Source organism: Dendrobates tinctorius, unplaced genomic scaffold (genome assembly GCF_039654945.1).
Source record: "Dendrobates tinctorius isolate UK_male_01 unplaced genomic scaffold, ASM3965494v1 ptg000069l, whole genome shotgun sequence".
NCBI classification, from domain to species: Eukaryota; Metazoa; Chordata; class Amphibia; order Anura; family Dendrobatidae; genus Dendrobates; species Dendrobates tinctorius.
The window spans coordinates 25,953,943-25,968,936 of record NW_027361737.1 but is presented as its reverse complement, the minus strand read 5'-3'; the positions used below and the strand labels follow the sequence as shown (position 1 = coordinate 25,968,936).

At 44.1% G+C, this 14,994-nt stretch overlaps 1 protein-coding gene across 2 annotated transcripts in view; it reads left to right on the top strand.

Moving 5' to 3' along the window:
- NGEF (neuronal guanine nucleotide exchange factor) overlaps nucleotides 1-14,994 on the top strand; it is a 257,073-nt gene that overhangs the window by 31,907 nt on the left and 210,172 nt on the right. For both annotated transcript variants that reach the window (XM_073581245.1, XM_073581246.1), the window contains exon 2: nucleotides 6,760-7,093. In XM_073581245.1, the coding sequence (XP_073437346.1) occupies nucleotides 6,838-7,093 (256 nt within the window). In that variant the 5' untranslated portion in view covers nucleotides 6,760-6,837. The remainder of the gene's footprint in view (nucleotides 1-6,759; nucleotides 7,094-14,994) is intronic.

Below are 14,994 nucleotides of genomic sequence, written 5' to 3'. Positions count from 1 at the left end.
CAATAACTTAAGTGGAACCTCAAGGAATAACTTCTGATGGACAGGAATGGTATGACACAACGGATTCCTCAAATTCCTTTTATCTGATCAAATCATTATAGGGAGATATATATTTTTCTTTCAAGCATGGTTGGTTTTAATATAATAAATTAAGGCATACTCACCATCCAGCACGTCCATGGATCCACTCCCGATGTTTGTGCCGAATCTGGAAGCAATGTCTTCCCTGTTTGCAAGTCATAGGACGGCTGAAGCCAGTGACTAGCTGATGTGGTAAGATGACCGGAAGAACATATCATCAGAAAGACATTCCATGATGCCACTTTTCAGTCACCTTACCGCTGCAGCTAATCACAGGATTCAGTTGTCCTGTGACTTCCAGGACAGTCAGGCACAGAACGCTTCCGATGCCGGCACAGACCTTCGGAAAAAACTATCCATGCCTAAATTAATATTTAACTAATAGACAACTCTTTAACTGGTGTATTATGGACCATTACTAGTTCTCGATTTGACATTTTCACACTGTTTAGGTCATTATTAGATTAGTACCCTTTACCTCTGCTCATATGACTGATTAGGTTAAGTTCCCACGATGAGTTTTGGGTGAGTATTTGACACTCCATATTTCTTCTGGACAAAAAAATGCAGCTTCTAAGGGCACCGTTACACTTAGCGATGCACCAGCGATCCCAACAACGATATGACCCGGTCAGGATCGCTGGTGCATCGCTAAGTGGTGGATAGTGAGCTGGCAAACAGGCAGATCTCACCAGCGACATAGCAGCGGTCGGCGGTCGCTACTTACCTGTCAGACGAGGCGATGAAGACGTCCTCCCGCCCGCGTCCACGCGTCGCCACAGCAGGAAGCCCAGCAGGAAGCAGATGACAAGAAACGGCCCAGGACGTTCTCGCGCGATCAGCGATGAGCAGCGGGGAGCCGGTCGGAGGTAAGTATCACACATAGCGATATCGCTAGCAATATCGCTTGATGTAACAGGGGCTTTACAGTTACAGCAAAGTGGATGGAATTTAGAGAAATCTCACGGCCACTGTGCTTTTTTTATTATGCAGCGTAAATTGACCTGTGATAGTCTGCACCATTTCTGCTCCTATTAGTAAATTAGGTTACTTGAATTTTTTCCATTGTGTTTTTCAGTGCTTTTTAATGCATGCGTTTTTATACCATTTTTTATTCTGCACGTTTTTTCTCTTTTTGGATTGTCATGTTTTAACCCCTTCGCGACCTTGGGTTTTTCCGTTTTTGTGTTCCCGATGTTTGCTCCCCTTCTTCCCAGAGCCATAACTTTTTTTTTATTTTTTTGTCAATATGGCCATGTGAGGGCTTGTTTTTTTGTGGGACGAGTTGTACTTTTGAACGACATCATTGATTTTGCCATTAAGTGTGCTGGAAAACAGGGAAAAAAATTCAAAGTGCGATGAAATTGCAAAAAAAGTTCAACTACACAGTTGTTTTTTGTTTTGCTATTTAACCATGTTCACTAGATGCTAAAACTGATCTGCCAATATGATTCTCCAGGTCATTACGAGTTCATAGACACCAAACATGTCTAGGTTCTTTTCTATTTAATCGGTGAACAAAAAATCCAAAACTTCATTAAAAAAAATAGTCATTTTCTGAGACCTGTAGCGTCATCATTTTTCGTGATCTCAGGTTGGGTGAGGGCTTATTTTTTGTGCGCCAAGCTGACGTTTTTATTGATACCATTTTGGTGTAGATACGATCTTTTGATCGCCCGTTATTGCATTTTAATGCAATGTTGCATCAACCAAAACATGTAATTCTGCCGTTTTGATTTTTTTCTCATTATGTCGTTTACCAATCGGATTAATTATTTTTATATATTGATAGATCGGGCGATTCTGAACGCGGCGATACCAAATATGTGTATTTTTTTTCTTTATTGTTTTATTTTGAATGGGGAGGTGATTTGAACTGTTGTATTTTTTAATTTTTTAAATATTTTTAAAACATTTTTTTTTTTACTTTTTACTTGCTTCAATAGTCTCCATGGGAGTTTTATCGCGAAACATGGGAGGATTGTTTTCTCACTTGTGATCCGTGTGCAGTCTTTACACAATCCCTTTTTTTTACAGCAGCAGCTATTAATCATTTATAAGACCATTTATAGGTTCCTGTGTTACAGAATTGCAATGTATTCGTAAAAAATGGATGTTATAATGTGTCTCCATATGGCATCCGATTTTCCTTTGCGCACCTATGGGCTTGAATGGGCAAGTCTCATCCGACTTACAGGGGAAAATAGTGCATGCTGTTCCATGTATACTGTATTCTGCCTCCAAAATCATGCCCTGACTTTGGGGAATAAGTTTAGCATTTCCCAATAAATGTGTTTGCAAATGTCATCTAAACCAGTAGATCTCCCTTAAATCAATATGCAGGCCTCGTTCAGTCACTTGTTTTCCTCATGGTGGTTTTATCCCTATTTTTACTGATACAAACATGTACCCATCGTAGTCTAGGGCGTTCTTCAAATGTCCGTGTGTTTTTGTGGACCATATGACCACCCAAAAAATCGCTAAGACATCACGTTTTTAATATCTCATGGATGAAAATCACCCAGGTACGATAAGTCTACGAAGCCTTGAAAGTTCATGTGATGTTCGTTTTTAACATAATAGTGGACAGGAGAAGCTTTGCAATTTTTTTAGCATACAGGAAAAATAAAAGAGAAATGCTAAAACCTGAAATAGTGACCAAACGCTGATGAATACCTGATCCAGTACACTGATGAAAATTGGTCTATTTTTCACATACTGTTTTGAGAAAAAACAAATGTCTGAATGAGATTGTGGACGGTCAGTGACATTAGATGATGGTAGATTGCCATTGTCTGGAAATCCACAAAGTGCCCCATTTGTTAGAAAAGCTAAATATTACTGAACTAGTTGTAATACTTTGAAAATTGGATATTCAATGAAAAGTGAGACATTGCATAGTTGTCAGGAGGCCGTACACTTTTCCAGAGTTCTGTACAAACGCTGAAGTTCATGAAGAAGCACGTGGAGCTTTTTTTCCTGTTGGATTCATAAAGAATTATGCAGATAAATAAATTGAGCACAGCACTCAAGATAGCTGACAAGAAGAAAACTGACACATTTGAACCTTGGTGCTGGCAGAGACTTCTACAGATTCAACGGACACCAACGGACTTGGAACATGTCAAGCCAAAACTGTAACTGAAGTTTAAAATAACCAAACAAAAATTATTTTAGCCACATTAAGTGGAGTCAGTGGTTGAAGAAAGGCGTCATACTTGGATCGGGCAGTGGCAGATGAAGAAGACAGCCTAGAACGCACTGGATCCACACCATCAAGATCGACATGGAAATGACCGTTGGCGAACTGAAAGAAGCAACGCGGGATATAACTTCCTGGCAAACGATGATCGACAGAATGACCTAGAGTCGTACTCGACTGAATGGATAAGAGAGAGACCATTGAATGCTATATTATAGATGTATTTTGGTCATACATGCACTATGCGTAAGCTATATGTGGTAATGCAAAAACATTATGAATGGTGATGCTCTGCCCTTAGCAGCTCCCAAGACTGAGATCTCATAAAATTTCCTCCTAAGGTCAGGAAACCAACTGCGCCAGGAAGCTCCATTTAAGGAATATTTATTTAATTATTTTACTCATTTATATAGGGCCATTAATTCCACAGCGCTTTACAGACATTATCGGCACTGTCCCCGATGGGGCTCACAATCTAGAATCCCTATCAGTATGTCTTTGGAATGTGGAAGGAAACCGGAGGACCAGGAGGAAACCCACGCAAACACGGGGAGAACATACAAACTCCTTGCAGGCGTTGTCCTTCGTGGGATTTGAACCCAGGACCCCAGCGCTGCAATATGCTGTGACGTAATTAGCGACACACTGCTATTGCCCCTTTATTATCACAAAAAATAAAAGAGAAAATCAGTGTCTGGAGTAACTAATACTTTAACTTATAAAAACTTGGTGAAATTTGTTCCAGAGAAGACTCCATTTATATATTTGTCTGTAAAACACAGAAAACAAGTTAATCCTGTTTCTTATGTTTGGCACATTTCATGCAAATAATAAGCTCTGCCAGCACTTGGCAGAGTAAATAAAGGTGAACTCCATGCTTTGCAGAATTATCACATGATTTCTTCCAAACTTTTCATCAGGATTAAAGGAACATTGTTAATTTGTTTCCATGCAGTAATAGATACCCTACACTGCGGGTTTAGTAAGCACACTGGGAGACATTACCCGAAAATATATAGTCTCCAAATACATTCCTGTTAATGCTACTCCAGAAGCATACAAAGTTTTACAAAACTTCTAATAGCCTGTGCTATTTGCCAGTTGTGGGGTCACATGTCCCGTATCTAGCTCGGTACCCCGTTTTACCTTTGCCATCATCGTTGTTTGATCCCAGATTTTAAATGACTATAAAACCAAATCGACTCCTCCATACTTTGAATACATTTCTATCCCTACGCTGTGTAGGTTTGTGCCCTCTATACTATGACTAACTTTTGACTATCCCATTGATTGACCTCAGATACTGTATTACCCTTGAGTTTTGTCTGAATCAATGATTTTGACTCTACTTAGAGAAGAACTCACAAAGTTCACCACTCCATTACTAATATTATGTAGTGTAACATGGATGCATTTAAATATCTACTGATCGCCAATGCCATCTTCTCTGGTTCCCAGAGCCGTTTCGATCCTCATCTGAACCACGTAACCACAAATCAAGCCAGCTGGTTCACATAGTGTCTTCTGTGTGGACCAGAAGTCGTTTTCTCGATGTAATTGTATAAAAACCTTGATGTGAGTCTCATAGGCATTTGTTGGGAAAATAACAACTTGACCACAAGCAAGAAGTTTGAGCTCTCTAATTTGAATTGCAGTCACAAGGTGAAAGGGGTTGTGCAGCCTCAGGGTTCAAGTCTGCAGTTACATACATGCAGTCACTTGCTGACTAGACTTGCATGGCATCGATCAATGCAAGTGTATAGAGCGAGGCCCGACACGTCTAGTCGGAATGTGGCATATTTGCAAATCGTATTCCTGCTGCCGATAGTGGAGAATCCTCACAACGCACCGTGTCACATAGAGTAACTACAGACTTGTACCCCAAGGGCAGATAACCATGGGCCGTTCAAAGGAGATTTACAATGACAGGCACTGGGGTCTTCAGCAGACCCGAATGTGATTTGTTTTTTGTGCGCCCATTGACTTACATGGGCATTGCATTGCATTACAAACACCCAATTATTTCCTATTCCTACCCAATAAGCCACTGCTGTAGGTATCTAACAGCGATTTAAGGGGGCTTTACACATAGAGATATCGCTAAAGCGTCACCGATTTTGTGCCGCAGCAGCGATATCGCTACATGTGATACTTACCTCCGACCGGCTCCCCCGCTGGCTATCGCTGATCGCGCGAGATCGTCCACGTCCATTTCTCGTCATCGGCTTCCAGCTGGCGCCGACGAGCGAGCTATGAACGCGGGCGGAAGCGGGCGGTCATAGCTTCGTCTGAAAGGTAAGTACGACCGCCGAGCATCGCTACATTGCTGGTGAGATCTGCCTTTGTGGCAGCTCACTAGCGACCATTTAGCGATGCACCAGCGATCCTGACCGGGTCATATCGTGGTCGGGATCGCTGGTGCATCACTAAATGTAAAGGGGCCTTTACTCCATTCTCCCATTGAACACACATGCATGCTCAATCCCCACAATTTTAAGCGTGTCCTGAAAACGCATTTATTCAGACTGGCCTACGCCTCAACACTTTAACCTAACCTATCCCTGTGTGGCAGAGCCAAAAGTTTTACCATAACCAGGTTCCCCGCATCATTCTCCCACATGCTTTATGCATCCATTAGCCCTCTGTGTCCGTACTGTCACACACCTAACATTATGGCTGGTCCATACAATCAGGGCAACTGTTACCACCCACCTTTCGTGTCTACCTCTTTCCTCATAGACTGTAAGCTTGCGAGCAGGGCCCTCTTTCCTCTTGGTATTTGTTATAATCTACTGTATGTGATTATTGTTATGCTGTAATGTCTATTGTCTGTACAAATCCCCTCTGAAATGTAAAGTGCTGCGGAATATGTCGGCGCTATAAAAATAAAATTTATTATTATTTTTATTATTATGCTCAGTGTGGGGTAATTGGAACACATAGCTGTCAGTCGAACGAGTGTTTTATTGGTGTTTGGACACCTTTAGGTCGTTCACACAGAGTTTTTTGAAGTGTTAAAAAATCATCAATTTTCCAACATTAAATTACATCCTGAAATGCTCCTTTTTAAAGATTTTTTTTGTAGGAGTTTTTCTTTTCCTGAAGCATTTCCAAGATAGATTTTGAATAGTCTTGGATGAGGTTTATTTTCCTGACAAGTTCTTGCAGCTTTTTCATTTGACCGTGCTTAGTTTGGAAAGGTTTTCTTCAAGATCTGCTACAAAAATGGTATTTTTCTAAACCCCTTTAGGAAAAAATAGCTCCAAAAACTCATAAGAACAGCAAAGTGGATTTCCTATAGAGAAGAATAGAAAGAAAGAGGAGCTTTAGCTTTCTCAGTAACACTATCTTATTTTGTCATGGCATCTTTTTACTGATGATCTTTCACTTCTTTTCCTACTTGAAACCAAACTTCAGCCTACACAGAGTAACATAGTTGAAGCAATTCATATGACTGTTGTGTTTTTCTATCTTAGGTTTATGCCTACAGCAATGAAATAATATGAAATGAAGACGGACCTCCTGTTTACCACATAATAAAGTAAGGTGGAGAGATGAGGCGTTTAAGTAGAGAAGGAGAAAGAGTAATGAGACTTGGCCCACCAACATCAACACAATCTTTTGGAATGAAGCAGTACCAAATGTCAGAAGAAGAGGAAGGAGATGAAGAAAGCATGGAGGGGTGTGAGCAGCCCCGTTACATCCCTATACGGAGGCATTCACGTTTTTATACCTCGATGAGAGCACGGAAGATTAGAAGAGACAGAGGGGGTGGCAGAGACTCAATGGAAATACAGACACAGAATTCTGGTGAGTGAAAACTTGAACAATTTCCAATCATTGATGAATGATTAAGTGGCTTAGAATCAGGTTTAGTGGTATATTAATAAAGGATGCAAAGGTTGCAATTGTACGTAGACCAGGATCTATCCACTGTATCTAAACCTATCTTTCTTGAAAAAAATGACCAAGTATGTGATTGACAAGTTAAGTGGATTCATAACTGGTTTAGTGATCATACTCAAAGAGTGGTAATAAAATGGTTGCACATCCTATTGGAAGAGTGTTTTAAGTGGGGTACCACAAGGCTCTGTCCTGGCCCCAGTGTTGTTCAACATTTTTATAAATGATCTAGATAAGGGAACTGAAGGTAAACTAATCATATTTTCAGACGATGCAAAGCTAGGAGGGATAGCTAACACTAGAGAAGACAGAGAAATGATTCAGAAGGATCTAGATAAGCTTGAACAATGGGCAGCGACTAATAGAATGGTATTTAACAGGGAGAAATGTAAGATTCTACATCTGGGCAAAAAAACGAGAATTACAGCTACAGAATGGGAGGAATAGAACTAAGCCACAGCACATGTGAAAAAGACCTGGGTATACTAATAGATCACAGACTGCACAATAGTCAACAGTGCGATGCAGCAGCAAAAAGGGATAACAGTTCTAGGACGTATTAAGAGAAGCACAGAGTGTAGATCACTTGAAGGAATTATTTCCTCTACTCCGCTTTGGTCAGGTCTCCTCTGGAACACTGTGTCCATTTCTGGGAACCACATTTTAAAAAAGACATTGAAAAACTGAAGCAAGTTCAGAGTAGAACTACCAGGATGGTGAGCGGATTGCAATGCATGTCCTACGAGGAACAGTTAAAGGATCTGGGAATGATTAGCTTGCAAAATAGAAGGCTAAGAGGAGACTTAATAGCTGTCTACAAATATCTGAAGGGATGTCACAATGTAGAGGGATCATCCTTATTTTCATTTCCACATGGAAGCACGAGAAGCAATGAAATGAAACTGAAAGAGAGAAGGTGAAGATTGGATATTAGAAAACACTTTTTAACAGTGAGGGTGATCAATGAGTGGAACTGGCTGCCACAAGAGGTGGTGAGTTCTCCTTCAGTAGACGTCGTCAAACAGAGACTGGACAGACATCTGTCTGAAATGGTTTAGTGAATGCTGCGCTGCATTGAGCAGGAGGTTGGACGCAATGACTCTTGAGATCCCTTCCCATCTCTCACATTCTATGATTCTACCAGAATAACAAAGAATCATCCACTAGACCCTGGTTCTGGTCCATGTGCCATCTCCAGCACAATTTTATTGAATAACAGAAGAAATCAAACTGCACACGCACCACCCACACCAATGATTGTGGCGGCGTGAAGTTTCAAACAGGATAATAATTATGGAGAAACAGCCGCACTCAAATGAACAACTAGTATTTTGCAAAAAAATCAATTTATTTAATACATAATTGGAGCACACCACAAGGATGAGAGGCAAAAAGATACCGAGGTAACGTTTCGACCCAGCACAGGGTCTTTTTCAAACCTAGTAAAGTAAATATATACAACGATTAATATATTAGTAAATAAATACAAAATTATTAGACAAAAATTAAAAAGACCCCGTGCTGGGTCGAAATGTTACCTCTGTATCTTTCTGAGTGCGGCTGTTTCTCCATAATTATTATTTTGGACTTTGTCCTTGTCCTCCTGCACCTCACCACTTTTACAGTGTGTGCATCATTATCTTTTTTTCTAAGTTTCAAACAAGAGGCAGGTCACTGAAGAATCAGTGACCAGTCATTGAAACACAGGAGGCAGGCCGAGGGGCCGGAGCAGGAGGAATAGACCCTACTCACAGTCTCGCCCTTGTGCAGTAAAATATTATTAGAAAAAAACTTCAAATCCTTATTAAACAAGAACCACAGATCGGATTGATTCACCAAAGGTATCAATTTCATCAGTATAGCAGCACTATTATGGCCATGCCCAGTCTGTAATGATAAATGTGAATAAATGTATCCTGCAAGGATTCCAGTCCAATGAGAAAATGAATATCTGATAATAAGTATCCATAGCAAAACTAGCAAGACCGTGAGACAACATTACAATGTTATCATTTTGTCTGTCTCCAACAATCATTAACCTTTCTACTTCATGACTAGAGTTGAGCGAAACGGGTCGAAAAAATTCAAAAGTCGCCGACTTTTGGCAAAGTCGGGTTTCATGAAACGAAACCCGACCCTAGGATGAGGTCGGCCACGAGGTCGGCGACTTACGCGCCAAAGTCGCGTTTCAAAAGTTTGTTTTGCGCTCTTTTTCAGCCAATCAGGATCCACGGACACTGTGGGCAACGTGATGACATAGGCACGGGTCACCACCATCTTTCAGAAGGGCATGCAAGTGATTGGCTTGCTTTGGTGGGTGTCACAGGGGGTATAAAAGGGCGTGCACGCCGACCGCCATCTTACTTCTGCCGATCTTAGTATAGGGAGAGGTTGCTGCTGATTCTGTAGGGAGAGCGTTAGGCAGGGAAGAAGACAAAAAAACTGCTTCTGCTGCTAGCGATTTGGCCTGCACAACACACCAGTCACTGTGTGTGCAGTGCAAGGGGAGGCTATATAGTGGTGTATCAGTGGTGTTGGTTGTTGGGCTGCCTTCTAAGGCTTCCTGACATTCCTGCATTGCTGTTTACCCACTGCTCCGCAAACTGCTTTTTTAAAAGCAATCCCAATTTTTTTTTTTGTCCTGCTGAGAAGAAAAAAAAACTGCTTCTGCTGCTAGCAATTTGGCCTGCACAACACACCAGTCACTGTGTGTGCAGTGCAAGGGGAGGCTATATAGTGGTGTATCAGTGGTGTTGGTTGTTGGGCTGCCTTCTAAGGCTTCCTGACATTCCTGCATTGCTGTTTACCCACTGCTCCGCAAACTGCTTTTTTAAAAGCAATCCAATCTCCCTTATCCTCTAGTCACTTTTGTCACAGCTGTGCCATCGAGCCTGTCACATAGCGCTCAGATATTCATTGGGCCTCACACAATCCAAAAGTGTCCAGTGTCCAAAAGTGTGTGCAGAGATTCAAAATCTCCCTTATCCTCTAGTCACTTTGGTCACAGCTGTGCCATCGAGCCTGTCACATAGCGCTCAGATATCAGTGGGCCTCACACAATCCAAAAGTGTCCATCCAGTGTCCAAAAGTGTGTGCAGAGATTCAAAATCTCCCTTATCCTCTAGTCACTTTGGTCACAGCTGTGCCATCGAGCCTGTCACATAGCGCTCAGATACCAGTGGGCCTCACACAATCCAAAAGTGTCCATCCAGTGTCCAAAAGTGTGTGCAGAGATTCAAAATCTCCCTTATCCTCTAGTCACTTTGGTCACAGCTGTGCCATCGAGCCTGTCACATAGCGCTCAGATATCAGTGGGCCTCACACAATCCGAAAGTGTCCAGTGTCCAAAAGTGTGTGCAGAGATTCAAAATCTCCCTTATCCTCTAGTCACTTTGGTCACAGCTGTGCCATCGAGCCTGTCACATAGCGCTCAGATATCAGTGGGCCTCACACAATCCAAAAGTGTCCATCCAGTGTCCAAAAGTGTGTGCAGAGATTCAAAATCTCCCTTATCCTCTAGTCACTTTGGTCACAGCTGTGCCATCGAGCCTGTCACATAGCGCTCAGATATCAGTGGGCCTCACACAATCCAAAAGTGTCCAGTGTCCAAAAGTGTGTGCAGAGATTCAAAATCTCCCTTATCCTCTAGTCACTTTGGTCACAGCTGTGCCATCGAGCCTGTCACATAGCGCTCAGATATCAGTGGGCCTCACACAATCCAAAAGTGTCCATCCAGAGTCCAAAAGTGTGTGCAGAGATTCAAAATCTCCCTTATCCTCTAGTCACTTTGGTCACAGCTGTGCCATCGAGCCTGTCACATAGCGCTCAGATATCAGTGGGCCTCACACAATCCAAAAGTGTCCATCCAGAGTCCAAAAGTGTGTGCAGAGATTCAAAATCTCCCTTATCCTCTAGTCACTTTGGTCACAGCTGTGCCATCGAGCCTGTCACATAGCGCTCAGATATCAGTGGGCCTCACACAATCCAAAAGTGTCCAGTGTCCAAAAGTGTGTGCAGAGATTCAAAATCTCCCTTATCCTCTAGTCACTTTGGTCACAGCTGTGCCATCGAGCCTGTCACATAGCGCTCAGATATCAGTGGGCCTCACACAATCCAAAAGTGTCCAGTGTCCAAAAGTGTGTGCAGAGATTCAAAATCTCCCTTATCCTCTAGTCACTTTGGTCACAGCTGTGCCATCGAGCCTGTCACATAGCGCTCAGATATCAGTGGGCCTCACACAATCCAAAAGTGTCCAGTGTCCAAAAGTGTGTGCAGAGATTCAAAATCTCCCTTATCCTCTAGTCACTTTGGTCACAGCTGTGCCATCGAGCCTGTCACATAGCGCTCAGATATCAGTGGGCCTCACACAATCCAAAAGTGTCCATCCAGTGTCCAAAAGTGTGTGCAGAGATTCAAAATCTCCCTTATCCTCTAGTCACTTTGGTCACAGCTGTGCCATCGAGCCTGTGACATAGCGCTCAGATATCAGTGGGCCTCACACAATCCAAAAGTGTCCAGTGTCCAAAAGTGTGTGCAGAGATTCAAAATCTCCCTTATCCTCTAGTCACTTTGGTCACAGCTGTGCCATCGAGCCTGTGACATAGCGCTCAGATATCAGTGGGCCTCACACAATCCAAAAGTGTCCAGTGTCCAAAAGTGTGTGCAGAGATTCAAAATCTCCCTTATCCTCTAGTCACTTTGGTCACAGCTGTGCCATCGAGCCTGTCACATAGCGCTCAGATATCAGTGGGCCTCACACAATCCAAAAGTGTCCAGTGTCCACAAGTGTCTGCAGAAATTCAAAATCTCCCCTGTCCTATAGACACCTTGTACCTTGTTTTACATTACTCTATAGTTTGTTGGATTTTGTCTACATTTCTACCAAAAATGAGGAAGGCTGGTGGAAGAGGCCGTGGAATTGGGCGGGGGTTGGCAGCTGGTAATGATGGTGTTGGTGGTGGATCTGATGGTAGTGGCAAGAGCAAAATAGGACCGAATGCAGGAGGTGCTGACCCTGCGTCATCGTCTGGCTACATAAGGCCTCGAACGCTTAGTTTTCTAGGAGTTGGCAAACCGCTTTTAAAGCCAGAGCATCAGGAAAAAGTTTTGTCTTACATTGCTGACTCAGCCTCCAGCTCTATCGCCTCCTCTTCTTCAGTTGTAAAAAGTAAAAGCACTGAGTCGTCATTGGAGGCTCATGTTCATGAACCACACCTTTCCTTGTGTCCTTCACCCCAACCAAGATTGAAGGATGACGCAGGCCATACTACTGATTACTCCATGGAGCTGTTTTCACATACCATGCCTGGATTATCAAGTCAAATGGTGAATTACCCAGGCCAAGATGAATCTGACATGGAGTGCACTGATGCACAGCCGCTGATGGATGATTCTGCTGGTACATTCACTCAGAGCACTACATTGTCCTCGCAGTGTACAGAGCCAGATTCTGACCCTGATGAGACTCAGGTGCCCCTTCCCGCACACTATACCACCATACACGGTGACACAGAGGAAGGTGCACATGACATAGAAGAGGAGGTGATGGATGACCCAGTTGTTGACCCAGATTGGCATCCATTGGGGGAAGAGGGTGCTGCTTCCAATAGCTCAGATGAGGAGCATCCACAGCAGACATCGACATCGCAACAGCTGTTATCTGGCAGGCCCGGAGCACTCCAAAGACAGGTTCCAAACATCAAAAGAGTTGCTGGACAGCTTGTCCAGAGGGTCAAAAGATCACAGCGTGCTAGGCCGCAAAATGTCTGCCAAAGTAGGAAGAGTGCAGTGTGGCACTTTTTTGACCAAAATCCTCATGATCAGGCCAAGGTTATCTGTAAGAAGTGCGCAAAGACCTTTAGCCGAGGGAAAAATCTGAAAAATTTGAATACCAGTTGCATGCTTAGACATTTAACCAGCATGCACTTGCAAGCGTGGACACAACACCAAACCTCAAGTGCCACATGTGCAACTGATCACAACGAAGGTAGTCAGCAACGCTACATTGTTTCCCCCACTGTAAGCCCACCGGTTAGCACAGCAGCAAATGTTGAGGTGTCGTTGCAAGACCACAGCAGTCAGGGAATCCCACTGTTATATCAACGAAAGACTGATTCTAGGCCATCAGAAAGAACACCAACTCCATCACCATCATCAACCCTCTCTCAGTCCGACCTGTCCACCGCTACTTCCACCATATGCAGCTCTCAAGTCCAGCTCACCCTCCCAGACACTATGAGTAGGTCAAGAAAGTACTCAGTCTCTCATCCGCGCACACTGGGTTTGAACGCCCACATTGCCAAACTAATCTCGTTTGAGATGATGCCCTTTCGGTTGGTGGAAAGCACAGCTTTCCGCGAACTCATGGCCTATGCAGTACCACGCTATGACCTACCCAGTCGCCACTTCTTCTCTCGCAAAGCCATCCCAGCCCTCCACCATCATGTGAAAGACCGCATTGTCCATGCACTCAAGCAGTCAGTGAGCGGAAAGGTGCACCTCACAACTGATGCATGGTCCAGTCGGCATGGCCAGGGCCGTTACGTGTCCATCACTGCGCACTGGGTTAATGTGGTGGATGCAGGGTCCACAGGGGACAGCGGTGGTGGGACAGTGCTGCCTAGCCCACGGTATAGGAAACAGTTGGCTGTAGGCGTTCGACCCTCCTCCTCCTCCTCCAGAAGCGAAAGCTCGTCCACAGAGCGCAGTCGTACGAGCACTCCATCTGCAGCTGCCACTGTTGCACACGATGTGTCCCCCTATCGAGCAGCTAGTGGAAAGCATCAGCAGGCTGTGTTGCAGATGATGTGTTTGGGCGACAGACACACCGCCGAGGTGCTGGCCGAGTACTTGAAGCGACAAACTGAGTCATGGCTGGGCAGTGTACATCTTGAGGCAGGCAAGGTAGTTAGTGATAACGGCCGTAATTTTGTGGCAGCCATAGCCCTTTCAAAACTCAGCCACATACCTTGCTTGGCTCACACCTTGAACCTGGTGGTGCAGTGCTTCCTCAAAAATTATCCGGAGTTAACAGCCCTGCTCCAGAAGGTGCGAAGACTGTGCGCGCACATCCGCCGTTCGCCTGTACACTCCATTCGTATGCAGAAGCTGCAGCGATTGCTCCACCTTCCCAACCACTGCCTCATTATCGACATTGCAACAAGGTGGAACTCCACCCTGCACATGGTGGAGCGGCTGTGTGAGCAGAGGCAGGCCATAATGCATTTGTGGGAGGATACACGGCCAGGCACTTTGAGAGCAGACATGGAGTTGACAGGTGTGCAGTGGTCGAAGCTGAAAGACCTTTGTAAAGTCCTTCAGTGTTTTGAGGAATGCACACGGCTGGTAAGCGCAGACAACGCCATCCTAAGCATGAGCATCCCACTTATGCGTCTGCTCATGCAAACTTTGACGCACCTTAAGGAGCAGGCGTCTGCAGCCAATGTTGATGAGGAGGAAGAGGAGGAGGGAATCCTTGATGACATTCAGCCATTGTCTGCTCAGGGACCTCTCCTGGACGAGGTGGAGGAAGAAGAGGAGGAGGAGGATGATGGGGATGATTACTTAGGGGAGGAGGATGCATCTCATGGGGCAAGTGAAAATGTTGGCGTGGCAAGGTCTGGTACAGGGTTTGTGCGTGACTGGAGGGATGTGGATTTGCCAGAAAGTGCTCCTCCACCCAGCACTCGCAGTGCATCATTGACACCGGGAACATTGGCCCACATGTCAGATTATGCCTTGCGGATCCTAAAAAGGGACCCCCGCATTGCCAAAATGATGAACGATGACGACTACTGGTTGGCCAGCAT